This window comes from Lissotriton vulgaris, chromosome 9 (assembly GCF_964263255.1).
Source record: "Lissotriton vulgaris chromosome 9, aLisVul1.2, whole genome shotgun sequence".
NCBI lineage: Eukaryota > Metazoa > Chordata > Amphibia > Caudata > Salamandridae > Lissotriton > Lissotriton vulgaris.
This window is the reverse complement of record NC_141697.1, coordinates 641,857,827-641,874,874: the sequence shown is the minus strand read 5'-3', so window position 1 is coordinate 641,874,874 and position 17,048 is coordinate 641,857,827. Positions and strand designations below refer to the sequence as shown.

Below are 17,048 nucleotides of genomic sequence, written 5' to 3'. Positions count from 1 at the left end.
CCCACCCACCCTCACCTCCCCACCCACCTCTTCCCCCACCCACCCTCACCCCCACCCCTCACACCCTCTCCCACACCCACCCTCACCTCACCCTCACACCCTCTCCCCCCACCCTCACCTCACCCTCACACACCCTCACAACCCCCTCACCCTCACCCCCCCCCCTCACACCCCCCCCTCACCCTCACACCCCCTCACCCTCATACCCCCTCACCCTCATACACCCTCACACCCCCTCACCCTTGCGCCCCCTTCACCCTCACCCTTGCGCCCCCCTCCCCTCACACCCTCTCACACTCACCCCTATCCCTCACCCCCCCTCTCCCACCCCCCTCTCACCCCCCACCCCTCATCCCCCTCTCACACCCCCTCACCCTCATACCCCCTCTCACACCCCCTCACCCTCCCTCACCCTTACACCCCCGCACCCTCATACACCCCCTCACCCTCATACACCCCCTCACCCTTACACCCCCTCACCCTTACACCCCCTCACCCTCATACACCCCCTCACCCTCATACACCCCCTCACCCTCACACCCCCTCACCCTCACACCCCCTCACCCCCCTCACCCTCCACATCCCCTCATACCCCCTCACCCTCACATCCCCTCACACACCCCCCTCACACACCCTCACCCGAACACACACCCTCTCACCCTCACACACCCTCTCACCCTCACCCTAACACACCCTCTCACCCTCACCCTCTCACCCTCACACACCCTCTCACCCTCACCCTCTCACCCTCACACCCTCCCCTCACCCCTCTCACACACCCTCACACACCCTCTCACCCTCACCCTCTCACCCTCACACCCCTCACACACCCTCTCACCCTCTCACCCACCACCCTCACACCCTCACACACCACACCCGCTCACATCCCCTCACCCCCCTCACCCTCACACACCCTCTCACCCTCAAACACCCGCTCACATCCCCTCACCCCCCTCACCCTCACACACCCTCTTGCATCCTCTTGCATCCTCTCACCCTCACACCCCCACACCCCCACTCACCCTCACACCCCCACTCAACCCTCACACCCCCACTCACCCTCACACCCCCACTCACCCTCACACCCCCACTCACCCTCACACCCCCTCACCCCCCCACACCCCCTCACCCTCCCTCACACCCTCACACACACCCTCACCCTGCCTCACACACCCTCACCCGCACACACACCCTCTCACCCTCACATCCCCTCACCCTCACACACCCTCTCACCCTCACACACCCTCTCACCCTCACACACCCTCTCACCCCTCACTCACCTTCACTCACCCTCACTCACCCTCACACACCCTCACACACCCTCTTGCATCCTCTCACCCTCACTCACCTTCACTCACCCTCACACACCCACTCACCCTCACACACCCACTCACCCTCACACACCCACTCACCCTCACACACCCACTCACCCTCACACACCCACTCACCCTCACCCCCTCACCCTCCCTCACCCTCACCCTCCCACACCCCCTCACCCCGCCTCACACACCCTCACCCCGCCTCACACACCCTCACCGCACACACACCCTCTCACCCTCACATCCCCTCACCCTCTCACCCTCACACACCCTCTCACCCCCGCTCACCCTAACACACCCTCTCACCCACCTTCTCACCCTTACACACCCTCTCACCCTCACACGTCCTCTCACCCCCTCACACTCACCCCCTCACACTCCCTCACCCCCACACCCCTCACCCTCACACCCCCTCACCCTCACACCCCCTCACCCTCACACCCCCTCACCCTCACACCCCCTCACCCTCACACCCCATCACCCCCGTCACCTTCCCTCACACTCACACCCTCACACTCTCACCCTCACACCCCCTCCCCCTCACCCCCCCCCTCGCACCCCTCCCCCTCGCACCCCTCCCCTCGCACCCCTCCCCCTCACATCCCTCCCCCTCGCACCCCTCCCCCTCGCAACCCCTCCCCCTCGCACCCCTCCCCTCGCACCCCTCACCCTCACACCCCTCACCCTCACACACCCTCTCACCCTCACACACCCTCTCACCCTCACACACCCTCTCACCCTCACACACCCTCTCACCCTCACACACCCGCTCACATCCCCTCACCCCCCTCACCCTCACACACCCTCTTGCATCCTCTCACCCTCACACCCCCACACCCCCACTCACACCCCCACTTCACCCTCACACCCCCTCACCCTCACACCCCCTCACCCCCCCTCACCCTCACACCCCCTCACCCTCACACCCCCCACACCCCCTCACCCTCCCTCACACCCTCACACACACCCTCACCCCGCCTCACACACCCTCACCCGCACACACACCCTCTCACCCTCACATCCCCTCACCCTCACACACCCTCTCACCCTCACACACCCTCTCACCCTCACACACCCTCTCACCCTCACCCTCACTCACCCTCACTCACCCTCACTCACCCTCACTCACCCTCACACACCCTCACACACCCTCACACACCCTCTCACCCGCTCACATCCCCTCACCCCCTCACCCTCACACACCCTCTTGCATCCTCTCACCCTCACACACCCACTCACCCTCACACACCCCTCACCCTCACACACCCACTCACCCTCACACACCCACTCACCCTCACACACCCACTCACCCTCACACACCCACTCACCCTCACACACCGACTCACCCTCACACACCCACTCACCCTCACACACCCACTCACCCTCACACCCCCTCACCCTCACCCTCACACCCCCTCACCCTCACCCTCCCACACCCCCTCACCCCGCCTCACACACCCTCACCGCACACACACCCTCTCACCCTCACATCCCCTCACCCTCTCACCCTCACACACCCTCTCACCCCCGCTCACCCTAACACACCCTCTCACCCACCTTCTCACCCACCTTCTCACCCTTACACACCCTCTCACCCTCACACGTCCTCTCACCCTCACACCCCCTCACACTCACCCCCTCACACTCCCTCACCCTCACACCCCCTCACCCTCACACCCCTCACCCTCACACCCCCTCACCCTCACACCCCCTCACCCTCACACCCCCTCACCCTCACACCCCCTCACCCTCACACCCCCTCACCCTCACACCCCATCACCCCGTCACCTTCCCTCACACTCACACCCTCACACTCTCACCCTCACACTCTCACCCTCACACCCCCTCCCCCTCACACCCCCTCCCCCTCACACCCCCTCCCCCTCGCACCCCTCCCCCTCGCACCCCTCCCCCTCGCACCCCTCCCCCTCGCACCCCTCACCCTCACAAACCCCCTCACACCCTCACCCTTGCGCCCCCTTCACCCTCACCCTTGCGCCCCCTTCACCCTCACACCCTCTCACACTCACCCCCTAACCCTCACACCCCCTCTCCCACCCCCCTCTCACCCCCTCACCCTCATACCCCCTCTCCCACCCCCTCATACCCCCTCACCCTCATACCCCCTCACCCTCATACCCCCTCATACCCCCTCACCCTCATACCCCCTCACCCTCATACCCCCTCACCCTCATACCCCCTCACCCTCATACCCCCTCACCCTCACACCACCTCGCCCTCAGACCACCTCGCCCTCACACCACCTTCATCCTCACACCACCTTCACCCTCACACACCCTCACCCACCCTCGCCCTCACACCCCCTCACCCCCACACCCCCTCACCCTCCCTCACACCCTCACCCCCTCACCCTCACACCCCCTCACCCTCACACCCCCTCACCCTCACACTCCTCACCCTCACATCCCCTCACCCTCACCCCCCCTCACCCTCACACACTTCATCACCTTCACCCTCACACACCCTCACCCACCCTCACCCTCACACCCCCTCACCCCCACACACCCTCACCCTCCCTCACACCCCCTCACCCTCACACCCCCTCACCCTCACACCCCCTCACACTCCTCACCCTCACCCTCACACCCCCTCACCCCACCTCACCCTCACACCCCCTCACCATCACACACCTCATCACCCTCCCACACCCCCTCACCCTCACACACATTCTCACCCTCACACCCCCTCACCCCCTCTCACTCACCCTCACCCTCACTCACACACCCTCACCATCATAGCATAACAAAACATAGCATAGCATAACACAACAAAGCATAGGATAGCAAAAAATAGCAAAACACAAAAAGCATAGCATAACAACACGACAAAGCATAGCATAGCATAACAAAACATAGCCTAACAAAACATAGCTTAGTGGAACAAAACATAGCATAGCATAACAAAACACAACAAAACATAGCAGAACAAAACATAACATAAAACGTAGCATAGCATAACAAAACATAGCAAAACACAACACAGCCTAGCATACATGACAAAACATAGCATTGCATAGCATAGAATAACAAAACAAAATAAAACATGGCATGCATAAAAAAAACAGAGCATTGCGAAGCATAGCATAGCATAAAAACACAACAAAACATAGCATAGCATAATAAAACACAACATAGCATAACAAAACAAAGCTTAGCATAGCATAACAAAACATAGCATAACAAAGCATAGCATAGCAAAACAAAGCATAGCATAACAAAGCATAGCATAGGATAGCAAAACTAAACATAGCATAGCATAACAAAACAAAGCATAGGATAGGATAGCAAAAAGAAACATAGCTTAGCATAACAAAACATAGCATAACATAACAATGCATAGCACAGGATAGCAAAACTAAAAATAGCATAGCATAACAAAACAAAGCATAGGATAGGATAGCAAAACAAAACATAGCTTAGCATAACAAAACATAGCATAACATAACAAAACATAGCATAACAAAGCAAAACACAACTAAACATAGCATAGCTTAATAAAACACAACAAAACAGAACATAGCATAACAAAACATAGCATAGCATAACAAATCTAGCATAGCATAACAAATCTAGCATAGCATAACCAAGCATAGCATAGCATAACAAAACACAACACAGCATAGCATAACATAACAAATCAAAGCATAGGATAGCAAAACCTAGCATAGTATAACAAAACAAGGCATAGGATAGCAAACCAAAACCTCTCACCCTCACACACCCTCTCACCCTCTCACCCTCACACACCCTCTCACCCTCACACACCCTCTCACCCTCACACACCCGCTCACATCCCCTCACCCCCCTCACCCTCGCACATCCTCTTGCATCCTCTCACCCTCACACCCCCACTCACCCTCACACCCCCACTCACCCTCACACCCCCACTCACCCTCACACCCCCACACCCCCTCACCCTCCCTCACACCCTCACCCTCCCTCACACCCTCACCCTCACACACACCCTCACCCCGCCTCACACACCCTCACCCGCACACACACCCTCTCACCCACACATCCCCTCACCCTCTCACCCTCACATCCCCTCACCCTCACACACCCTCTCACCCTCACACACCCTCTCACCCTCACTCACCCTCACTCACCCTCACACACCCTCACCCACCCTCTCACCCTCACACACCCTCTCACCCTCACACACCCTCTCACCCTCACACACCCTCTCACCCTCACACACCCTCACACACCCTCTCACCCTCACACACCCTCTCACCCTCACACACCCTCTCACCCCCTCACCCTCACACACCCTCTCACCCTCACACACCCTCTCACCCCCTCGCCCTCACACACCCTCACACACCCACTCACCCTCACACACCCCCTCACACCCCCTCACCCTCACACCCCCACACCCCCTCACCCTCCCTCACACCCTCACCCACAGCCTCACCCTCACCCCGCCTCAAACACCCTCACCCGCACACACACCCTCTCACCCTCACATCCCCTCACCCTCTCACCCTCACACACCCTCTCACCCCCGCTCACCCTAACACACCCTCTCACCCACCTTCTCACCCTTACACACCCTCTCACCCTCACACGTCCTCTCACCCTCACACCCCCTCACACTCACCCCCTCACACTCCCTCACCCCCTCACACACCCACTCACCCCCGCTCACCCTAACACACCCTCACCCACCCTAACACACCCTCACCCACCCTCTCACCCTCACACACCCACTCACCCACCCACTCACCCTCACCCACCCACTCACCCTCACACACCCACTCACCCTCACACACCCACTCACCCTCACACACCCACTCACCCTCACACACCCACTCACACCCACTCACCCTCACACACCCACTCACCCTCACCCTCACACACCCCCTCACCCTCACACCCCCTCACCCTCACACCCCCTCACCCCCCCACACCCCCTCACCCTCACACCCCCTCACCCTCCCTCACACCCCCTCACCCTCCCTCACACCCTCACCCACAGCCTCACCCCGCCTCACACACCCTCTCACCCTCACATCCCCTCACCCTCTCACCCTCACACACCCTCTCACCCCCGCTCACCCCTGCTCACCCTAACACACCCTCACCCACCTTCTCACCCTTACACACCTTCTCACCCTCACACCCCCTCACACTCACCCCCTCACACTCCCTCACCCTCACACACCCTCACCCATCCTCACACCCCCTCACCCTCACACCCCATCACCCTCACACCCCATCACCCCGTCACCTTCCCTCACACTCACACTCTCACCCTCGCACCCCTCCCCCTCGCACCCTCCCCCTCGCACCCCTCCCCCTCGCACCCCTCCCCCTCGCACCCCTCCCCCTCGCACCCCTCCCCCTCGCACCCCTCCCCCTCGCACCCCTCACCCTCGCACCCCTCACCCTCGCACCCCTCACCCTCGCACCCCTCACCCTCACAAACCCCCTCACACCCTCACCCTTGCACCCCCTTCACCCTCACCCTTGCGCCCCCTTCACCCTCACACCCTCTCACACTCGCCCCCTAACCCTCACACCCCCTCTCCCACCCCCCTCTCACCCCCTCACCCTCACACCACCTTGCCCTCACACCACCTCGCCCTCACACCACCTCGCCCTCACACCACCTCGCCCTCACACCACCTCGCCCTCACACCACCTCGCCCTCACACCACCTTCACTCTCACACCACCTTCACCCTCACACCACCTTCACCCTCACACCACCTTCACCCTCACACACCCTCACACCACCTTCACCCTCACACACCCTCACACCCCCACACCCCCACACCCCCTCACCCTCCCTCACACCCTCACCCCCTCACCCTCTCACCCTCACACCCCCTCACCCTCACACCCCCTCACCCTCACACTCCTCACCCTCACATCCCCTCACCCTCACACCCCCTCACCCCCCTCACCCTCACACACCTCATCACCTTCACCCTCACACACCCTCACCCACCCTCACCCTCACACCCCCTCACCCCCACACCCCCACACCCTCCCTCACACCCTCACGCCCCTCACCCCCCTCACCCTCACACCCTCACACCCCCTCACCCTCACACTCCTCACCCTCACACCCCCTCACCCCCCCTCACCCTCACACCCCCTCACCATCACACACCTCATCACCCTCCCACACCCCCTCACCCTCTCACCCTCACACACATTCTCACCCTCACACCCCCTCACCCCCTCTCACTCACCCTCACCCTCACTCACACACCCTCACCATCATAGCATAACAAAACATAGCATAGCATAACACAACAAAGCATAGGATAGCAAAAAATAGCAAAACACAAATAGCATAGCATAACAACACGACAAAGCATAGCATAGCATAACAAAACATAGCCTAACAAAACATAGCTTAGTGGAACAAAACATAGCATAGCATAACAAAACACAACAAAACATAGCAGAACAAAACATAACGTAAAACATAGCATAGCATAACAAAACATAGCAAAACACAACAAAGCCTAGCATACATGACAAAACATAGCATTGCATAGCATAGAATAACAAAACAAAATAAAACATGGCATGCATAAAAAAACAGAGCATTGCGAAGCATAGCATAACAACACAACAAAACATAGCATAGCATAATAAAACACAACATAGCATAACAAAACAAAGCTTAGCATAGCATAACAAAACATAGCATAACAAAGCATAGCATAGCATAGCAAAACAAAGCATAGCATAACAAAGCATAGCATAGGATAGCAAAACTAAACATAGCATAGCATAACAAAACAAAGCATAGGATAGGATAGCAAAAAGAAACATAGCTTAGCATAACAAAACATAGCATAACATAACAATGCATAGCACAGGATAGCAAAACTAAACATGGCATAGCATAACAAAACAAAGGATAGGATAGCAAAACAAAACATAGCTTAGCATAACAAAACATAGCATAACATAACAAAACATAGCATAACAAAACAAAACACAACTAAACATAGCATAGCTTAATAAAACACAACAAAACATAGCATAGCATAACAAAGCATAGCAAAACAAAGCATAGCATAATAAAACACAACAGAACATAGCATAACAAAACATAGCATAGCATAACAAATCTAGCATAGCATAACCAAGCATAGCATAGCATAACAAAACACAACACAGCATAACAAAACAAGGCATAGGATAGCAAAACAAAACCTAGCATAGCATACAGCATCACTCCGCACCACCCCAGCATCACTCGGGGGCACCACAACATCACTATGTGCTACCGCAGCATCACTGAACACCACAGCATCACTCATTTGTCATCACATCACTCAGCGCCACCACAGCATCAGTCTGTGCAACCATTCAACAGCACCTGGTTCAAATATGTTCTCTCAATGTTTCAAGCTTTATTACAAATGTAACAAAAAGATGTTAATATTTCACTTCTGTTCTTGGATTTTCGTCAAAATAAAATACACTGAACATAATCTTCACAAAAGTTATTTACAAAACTTTAAGCTATTGCCATAAATTACAATAACTTTTATTTAAGTATTAATTATTGAAAAAAATTAAAAGCCATTGTTATTTGTAATATCAATACATGTAAATCACGTAAATACAACACATATTGCATTACAAATGCTATAGGTGTCACATTTGCGAAAGTTATAACTATTGGCATTGTAAATGACAAAGCTATTAATTTAGCTATTTTCAAAAACAAAATATAAATAAAAAATTGTCATTTACAATACTAATAGCTCAAACTTTCCTAATGCGAGACGAATGCATTACAAATGCTTGTTATACCTGGTGCCCACTTTGAAGTGCGAGAAGCTTCTACAGAGGTGTGTAGAATTTCCTGCCTCCCTGCCTTGGTCCTAATTGGTGTGGGCACACAATAGGCTAGTGTGAAGTCATTTGTGCGTTAGTGCTTTGAAGTGCAAGTGTGGAAGGGGAGAGCTCCATACCCTCCCCCCCCCCCCCAAAAAGAATTAAGCCAGATGGCGCATACTGCCAACACTTAGGCCCTCTTATGAGACTGCCTAGGAAGAATACACAGAAGTTAGCTGCCAACTACACCTAGTCATTTGACCCCGGAACAAGGGACAGGCACCAAATTATTAGGACAATATAATGCCAATTTTCTAAAAAATTAATTTTCAGCATTATGACTTTAGCATTTGAGGAACTGCAATTTAAAACCTTCTTTAATGGTAAACATGGCATTCCTATTGGCTCCCACACAAGTTATAATGTATTAATTGTAATAAGGTAACCCAATGTTATCCTGTGGGAGAGATGTGCCTTGTGGTAGTGTAAAACGTGTGTGGTGTGTGTGTTGTGTATATATGTATTTGTGTATGTATATGGAAGAAATAATCGACAGATTTAAATCTAGAGGGTACAGTGAAAGTGCCCTGAGAGCATCTTAAGAAAAACTTTAACAAGATAAATCTATTTTAACCCCAAAAATAAACCGCAAACGAAAGTAACGGTGAGAATGATAACCACTTACAGAAATCAAGGCCAAGAAATAGGACCATTAATGAGAGAGAATTGGCACATCATTCAATCTGAGCCAATAATAGGGGCATTGGTCCCGAAAATTCTCCAAATTGCATACCACAGAGCAGTATCAATGAGAGACAAATTGGTGAAATCCAGCCTGGAAATCCGTAGGTCTGGTAGATAGTTATCAGGAAGAGGCGGGGGACACAGGTTCCATAAATGCACAGGGTGCAAAGCTTGCACCACGGACATAAATTTAAAAGAATACCATACATCCTTTTAATAATGATGCAAGGAAAATTGAGTGCACGTTCACTTTCAAAACTGATCATCTGATTTATGTCCTGACTTGCACCTGTAATCTGAGATATGTGGGCAGTACAGTGACGCAGGTGCATGAACGCATTCTGCAGCACAGGCGAGCCATCTAAATGTTATGTCAATATAATTTATTGAGTGCACAAATAAACAGAGGTGTCTTGGCGCCCCCTTGGTGTTCACCAATCATCTGGCGTTTGTGGCAATGTATAATCTGGTGCAGTTGCATTTATGTGTTCCTACACTTGAACAAATTATTTTAAAGGGGAGCATTATGGCAAAATTCCGTGCTCACCCTCCGCAAAAGATTTTGTTCCATAGTTAGCGTTCACAGTCAATGTGAAAACTATCACACATTCATCTCCAAAAAACACAAGCTTTCATCTGAGCCACACTCAGTTCAGTTGCAGACAACGCCTACACCTGCCCAGAGAGAGTCCACTTATTTCAAGACTGCTTCCCCTTGGCCACTCGTTGCATTGACCTGAGTTTGGTCATGAAACTGATATGAAAGCAGAATCTAGCATTGATTTCGTGTCACACACCAGCTAACACATGTAGCTGCTTCGAAAACCTCGATCAAGACCTTGATCACAAGCAGCTGAGGATTGGAAGGGTCTATTGTTGGTGACGTCCAGTGATTAACACAAACTACAAAGGTGTAATACAAAGAACCTATAACTGGGCTTGTCGTTTTCAACCCAAAGTAACAAGGGACCATCAATATAGATGCCCCCCTTCTCGGTTGGTGGACTCACATGTTGCTCCTCATGATTCATGACCCTTGGTGCACACAGCAAGTGTTCCTCTATGTCAGTGTGTTGGAACCCATGGCGATCAACTAGCTCGTTAAGCTTTTCTGCCATGCATTCTCCAGAATGGCAATATATTGCAAACAGAAACAGATTGAATGCACTGGCTGAAACAATAATGGCTCATGCAGCAGATTTGGCATTGGGCTATACACATCCAGTCTCCTTACTGGCAACATCTCCCAGGGATGTTCACTGGTTTTGCAGATGATCTCCGCAGGAGTCCCCAGAAAATGCACTAGTGGTAGATAAACCCACAAGCGTTCAATCACTGCTTCCACCATTGGGGCACACCACTAATCGACCTGTTTGCCTCGCAAAAGAATGCAAGTAGCCAAAACCTTGTGTTAAAATACTCTCGCCCTCTGTGCCTGTGCAATCTTTGATAGCATAGCTCTTGTCTGCTACCAAGAATTCTGCAGTAGATTTCAGTCGAATAGTTTGCTGTTGTCCTTGAGTTAATGCCTTAAGCCATAACCAGCCCGCTCAAGATGCTATCCTAGTATTTATAATGCCTTTAGCAATTCAGGAACCCTTGTAAACTCTTGCACACTTCTGCGGATGTCTACTCTTCAAACAATGAAGCAGTTGGGAAGCATTTGTATTTGTCCTTAATGTAAATCTCTGACTTACCCACAAGGTAGAGCTTGCCACAGCTCTAATATACTGCTTCACATTTTCACACTTTACCATCCAACCAGGCGCATAAGTCTGGCTTCCAAGACTGTGTGAATTATTACAATGAGGGTCAAACTGTATGGGGATAGGTCTGCACTGTCACAACTAGTTCCTATGCCCAAATCAGACATTTGAGCCCCCTGTAAACTCTGGAAGACCAACAATTCTACAGAGAATTTGGCATCAATGAATTGCTTTATAGTTGTTTATCTCCCTTTCGCATTGACATCTGATGCTGTGAAGTAACACCTGCCACATTTGTGCTTTACAGTGAAAGAAAAATACAAAACAAGATCGGTATCCACACGGGGCTGGAGTTTAATTCTCTTACTTTAATGAATCTACTATTTGAACCTATATTAACTTGTGACAGTGGCCTCTTGACTACGGCATTGATATTCACGATCGATTTCGAACATAAGGATTTGAGAGTTTGAAGTTTGTCTTTGTGTGAGCCTTATTTTATTTTCCGTATAGACAAAGTGGTGCTGAGAACAGTTCCCTATATTATTATTCCAAAGGTTCTGTCAAAATGTCATCTGAACCAGGAAATCATTCAGTTGTCTAGCCAGGACTTTTTTTAGCTTGAGAATACTTTACACTAAAAGTAGTATTTGAGAAACTTGAAATAGTCTATAAATAACTGTTACCATAGGGTATTCACTCTATATATTAATCTCCTGATGGTTTTAACTCTACCTCTGACAACAAAGTAACAAAGGGAAGTTTTTCCAGGTAGGTTAGTCTTGCTTACGTGCAAAGATTATGAAACCAATGGGATGGGGTTCTACCTCCACTAAGAAATCATTGTCCGTCTACCAGACCTAAAGCGAGGGCTTTTCAGATGTATGTACCTGTAGCAGATATTTGAAGAGCAGCCATACATGTTATTCTGCATGCCTTTTGAAAACCTATTTCTGCAAAGTTGTGGTTTTTGGCTATAGTGTTACACATAGCCTATTTGAATCTGAATTTTCCCCTTACTTTTGAGTCTGTGAAATCAGATTATCAACCGTGTGCTTGAGGCAGATCAGCACTATCTGGTAAAGAATAAGAGCACTCTGCACTCATTCATCACCTTTTTTAATCATTTTCTAGGCTCCTGCCACTCAAAGCATGGGCTGTTAAGTTTTGTGTTGCATGGGCAGTTGTGACACCCGACTGGAAAGAGGTGGGCTCTTGCTTATCGTACAATATTTTAAACTGACAGCCTCTCTTGGACTTTTTTTTCTTGCCCTGTCCTTTAGGTTTTTAGTTTTGAAATATACTGACTACGGGTAACTTAATCACTAAGAAGGTATTATTTCCCATTTCTGCTACTTGAGACTCTGATGAATATGAGGGCTGAAGTTTAAAATAAAATGATTTACGTTTTCTTTGTTTACTTTCCTTCCCAGCTTCCAGAATTTGGGTATTCAGTGTGTGAAAAAACGTGAACTTGATGGCGCAGTTGCTGACCGTATCCGTACCAACAACAACCCCTTCAACGGTAACTTCCCATTGAACGTAATCAGTATAGTTAACATTTTCCTATATTTTGAAAATGAAAATTAAATGCATCTATAAAACTTTGGAAACTAGAAGAACAGAGACAGTTGTACATTTCGCCTTCAGTGAACATTGTTCAAGTCCAGTGAGGTGACAGCCTATAGTTATTCATAAAAAAACATCTCTTTCTTCCCAGAAAATCAGGTATGTAGTACCTAGTCTCTATCTTCTGCAGATAAATGCAGTTTGTAACTGGTCAACATACATTATCCCCACAGTTACTAATGGAAGAAGCATTGTGAAGTGGTCACCGTAGCTCACAGTTGTGAACCAGTCAAGATTTGAAGAGCTGTCTTTTGGCAGATAGTGTAGTCATGAGGTTGGAGAGGTTTTACCAGATTGTGAGATGCACGGGTTGCCTGAAGTGAGAACCTGTTACTTTTAAATTTGCAGAGTGAATAATCCAATATTGTTGTTTGGTGTCCAGATGCTAGTATGTACTTTAGTTTCTGATAAAGATTTGCTAATTGCAGATTCATCACCTTTTGAAAATTGCCCAGGCATCCGACTGGTTCTGGAAAATATTCTTCTAGTACCTCCGCTCCAGATTGTGGCGTGTATGGCACTGCAGTGACATTGTTCTGATCCAGAAGTGCACCACTCCTGCACGCTGACGTCTGTTCCTTTCTTTCCATCCCTCCAGACATGGATCTGGAACTTCTCATCTTTCAGAGACTACTTTTTCAATTTTTCTCAACACATTTTCAATAGTATGCCAGGGGTGTGACCCCCCTCCCTCCCCAAGACAGGATTTAAGCCCTATAAGGATTCTCACAAACGGGTGTCTGTTTTAGAGCCCCACCAGCTTTGCCTGTGGTGTCTGGGGTAGAGTTACGACTCCCAAGACCTACAGAGACTTCAAGTTGATGAAACCGAAGGCCTTTAGATAATGCAAGGCAAAACTTTACATCACCAAGCAGAAAAAGACACCTTGCCAGGACCAGTCCAAGTCCTGCTCCAAGTCCAAAGCTTGTTCAGGTATCTAAGAAACTTGGATGGCTCCTTCATGCCATTCCCACTTCCCTGATAAAGCGCTTGGGTTGCGCCAGTGGTCCCGTTTCTGAAGTCCACCAACTTTGGAGTAGATTCCACAGCTGGATTGGCACAAAATGAGTTTTTAGGACCTTCAGCTACACCTCGCCAGACTGAAGAGTTTTGATCAACTATGCTCTGTCTCTTTGGATTTCTACTGACTCCCTCTGGTGCCCCTTTGGGCTACATAGGGCCCAGAGGTCTACCATCTGGGTTACTGCTCGAGGGTTCGCCCTCGTCGCCAGCTGGACCCTCTGAGCCGCTTCCACCCTTGGCTCCAGTAGTGCCCCGTTGCCCATATCCACTCCAGGCCTGGGTACATCGACCCGATGGTGTCTTAACTGCCTGAAAAGGTGGCCTGACTGTCCTTTCAAACACTGTCTCGAAGCATGTGTGAATTTGACCAGTGTCCCAACCAAATCTGATAGAGGTTTCTGCACTCTCCCTTCCTACCACAAAGAAGGCAATACTGTTTACACCCTCTTTTTGGAACGGACTCTGATAATGATCTTGACCAGGTTGGTGAGTTCACTCATTCCTATGCCGATGAAAATTGCTATGCAGATTTGCAAGGTGCTAGTGGGCTGGACATTTCCCCAGTGTTGGCTATTTTACCTCCTCGTGGCCTAGCCATGGACAAATCTACATCCTTTGCCACGGTAAGGCATAGGGTGGTCAAACCCTTAACCTGTACCTCGCCACTATAGAGGTGAAAACAAATGTCCTGACAGAAGTCCTGAAGTCGGCCCAGACTGCTTATGCACCACTCCTACCTTTTAATCATGGAATTGACAGATGCCCTGCTAGAGCTTGGGCTAAGCCATTTACTGGTGCTCTGATTAACCAGCAAATTGACAGATTTAATCGCTCTGCTCCCGGCGACAGCCTTTTTATTCCAGCACCATTCTGCTGAGAGCCTCCTGGTGCAGGCCTCCATCAGCCGGACCGTCCCTAACAATTTTCCCACCACTCACCCTGACAGGGCATCGAAACAAGTGGAGACATGTGGAAAATATCTCTTCTCAGCCAGTTTGACCCTGCAATCAGTTAATGCCTCCTTTTTGCTGGTTCACTATACTCATGTCCTCTGGTATTCAGTGGTGCAAGTACACCCAGGTGTTCTTGAAGTCCTTCGCTCTGTTCCGTCACTGGCCATTCAGGATGGTGGTGATATGGCCAAGTTCACAATTTGTTGTGGCTTGGACACCACCGACTCTATTGGCACCATTGTTGCCATTCATCGCCATGCACGGCTACGATCAACTAGGTTCTTAGTTGACGTCCAGTCCTCCCTGATGGACACACAGTTCAATGGGGCTCACGTATTTGGGGGACAATGATGATTCTGCCCTGGAACATTTTAAGGAGAGTAGAGCTACCCAGCCTCGCCATCGGCAATTTTAGCATTCCTTACATGACTTCAATTCAAGCATTCCTTACTGCCAGCATGTCCCTCCCCAGCAGGGAACCCAAAAGTTGAGCGGGGGAGGCCTTGGTGCCCACTGCCCCTGCAGCCAAGTTCAGCGTGCTGCTCAGTCCTTCAACTCCCTGCAGGCCGACCTGCCAAGCCTCTTTAGTTTACACTTACTGGGTCACAAATACACTGTGGGAGGCAGAATCCACAGATTCTATCCAGATTGGCTAGAGAGCACATCAGACAGGTGGGTTATGCAGATTGTCTACAAAGGTTATGCCTTACCCTTCCTTTCGTCGCCGCTGCATCTTCCACCCAATTACTGACTGAGTACCATTTCAACATTTTGCGGCAGGACGTTGAGGCCCTTTTTGCCAAATGGGCTGTTAAAAGGGTGCCTGTGATGAAAGTAAGGTATGGTTGTTCCTGCTAATTTCTGGTGCCCACAAATGACTTGGGTGTTTGGCCTATTCTAGACTTGTGCCCTTTCAATGCCTTCCTCCAGAAGAAGTTCAAAATGATCACCCAAGCCCAGGTCATGTCTGCTTTCGATCCTGGAGATCGAATGGTGACCTTGGATTTGGAGGATTTTTATTTCCATATTCCCATCCTGCTGGCCAGACAGAGCTGCCTGAGGTTCATGGTGGGAGAAGAGAATTATTAGTTTGCTGTGCCTTCTTCGGTCTCACCAGTGCCCCTCAGGTTTTCATGAAAACGAGATCGGTGGCAGCACACCTTTGCAGCTCAGGGATCCTAGTCTTTCCCTCCTTCGACGATGGGGTCGCCTAAGAAGTCAATGGCCACCTCCATAGTACGACGACCTCCTGTAATCTTTGGGGTTCACTATCAACATACTAATGTCAACCCTGACTCCTTCTCAGATGCTCCCCTTCAGTTGAGCCAATTGTGACACTGTTAAGTTTCGTGCCTTACCCCTCGAAAAAGTGACTAAGACATTCAGACTACAATATCGATCTTTCAGTCTTAGCTCTGGATTTCAGTGAGGTCGACTCTGAGGCTGCTGGGACTGATATCCTCCTGCATCCTGCTGGTCGAGCATGTGAGGTTGCATATGCGAGCTCTGCAGTTGAATCTGAAGCCCATGCGAGCTCAACATCAAGTGGACCTCTTCAAACACGTTCAGATTTTAGAGGACACTTCAAAGGATCTGAAGTGGTGGTTGCTGGACCGTGATTGCGTCAGCAGCAGACCACTCTCCCTTCCTCGCACAGAGTTGACAGTGGTGACCGATGCATTGCTTCTGGTCTGGAGCTGCCACTTAGAGAGGTGGAGATCAGAGGCCTCTGGACTCCTACAGAATCTCGACTGCATATCAGTTGTCTGGAGCTGAGGGCCACCTGCTTGTCCCTGAAAGCATCACTGCCAACCATCAAGATGAGGCTGGTACAGGTGCTCATGGA

The 17,048-nt window shown here is 50.7% G+C and overlaps 1 protein-coding gene across 4 annotated transcripts in view; it reads left to right on the top strand.

Annotated features, from left to right (window-relative positions):
- The window catches only part of RELA (RELA proto-oncogene, NF-kB subunit), a 273,417-nt gene that overhangs the window by 152,683 nt on the left and 103,686 nt on the right, over nt 1–17,048 (top strand). For all 4 annotated transcript variants that reach the window (XM_086938309.1, XM_086938310.1, XM_086938308.1 and 1 more), the window contains exon 6: nt 13,031–13,122. In XM_086938309.1, the coding sequence (XP_086794435.1) occupies nt 13,031–13,122 (92 nt within the window). The remainder of the gene's footprint in view (nt 1–13,030; nt 13,123–17,048) is intronic.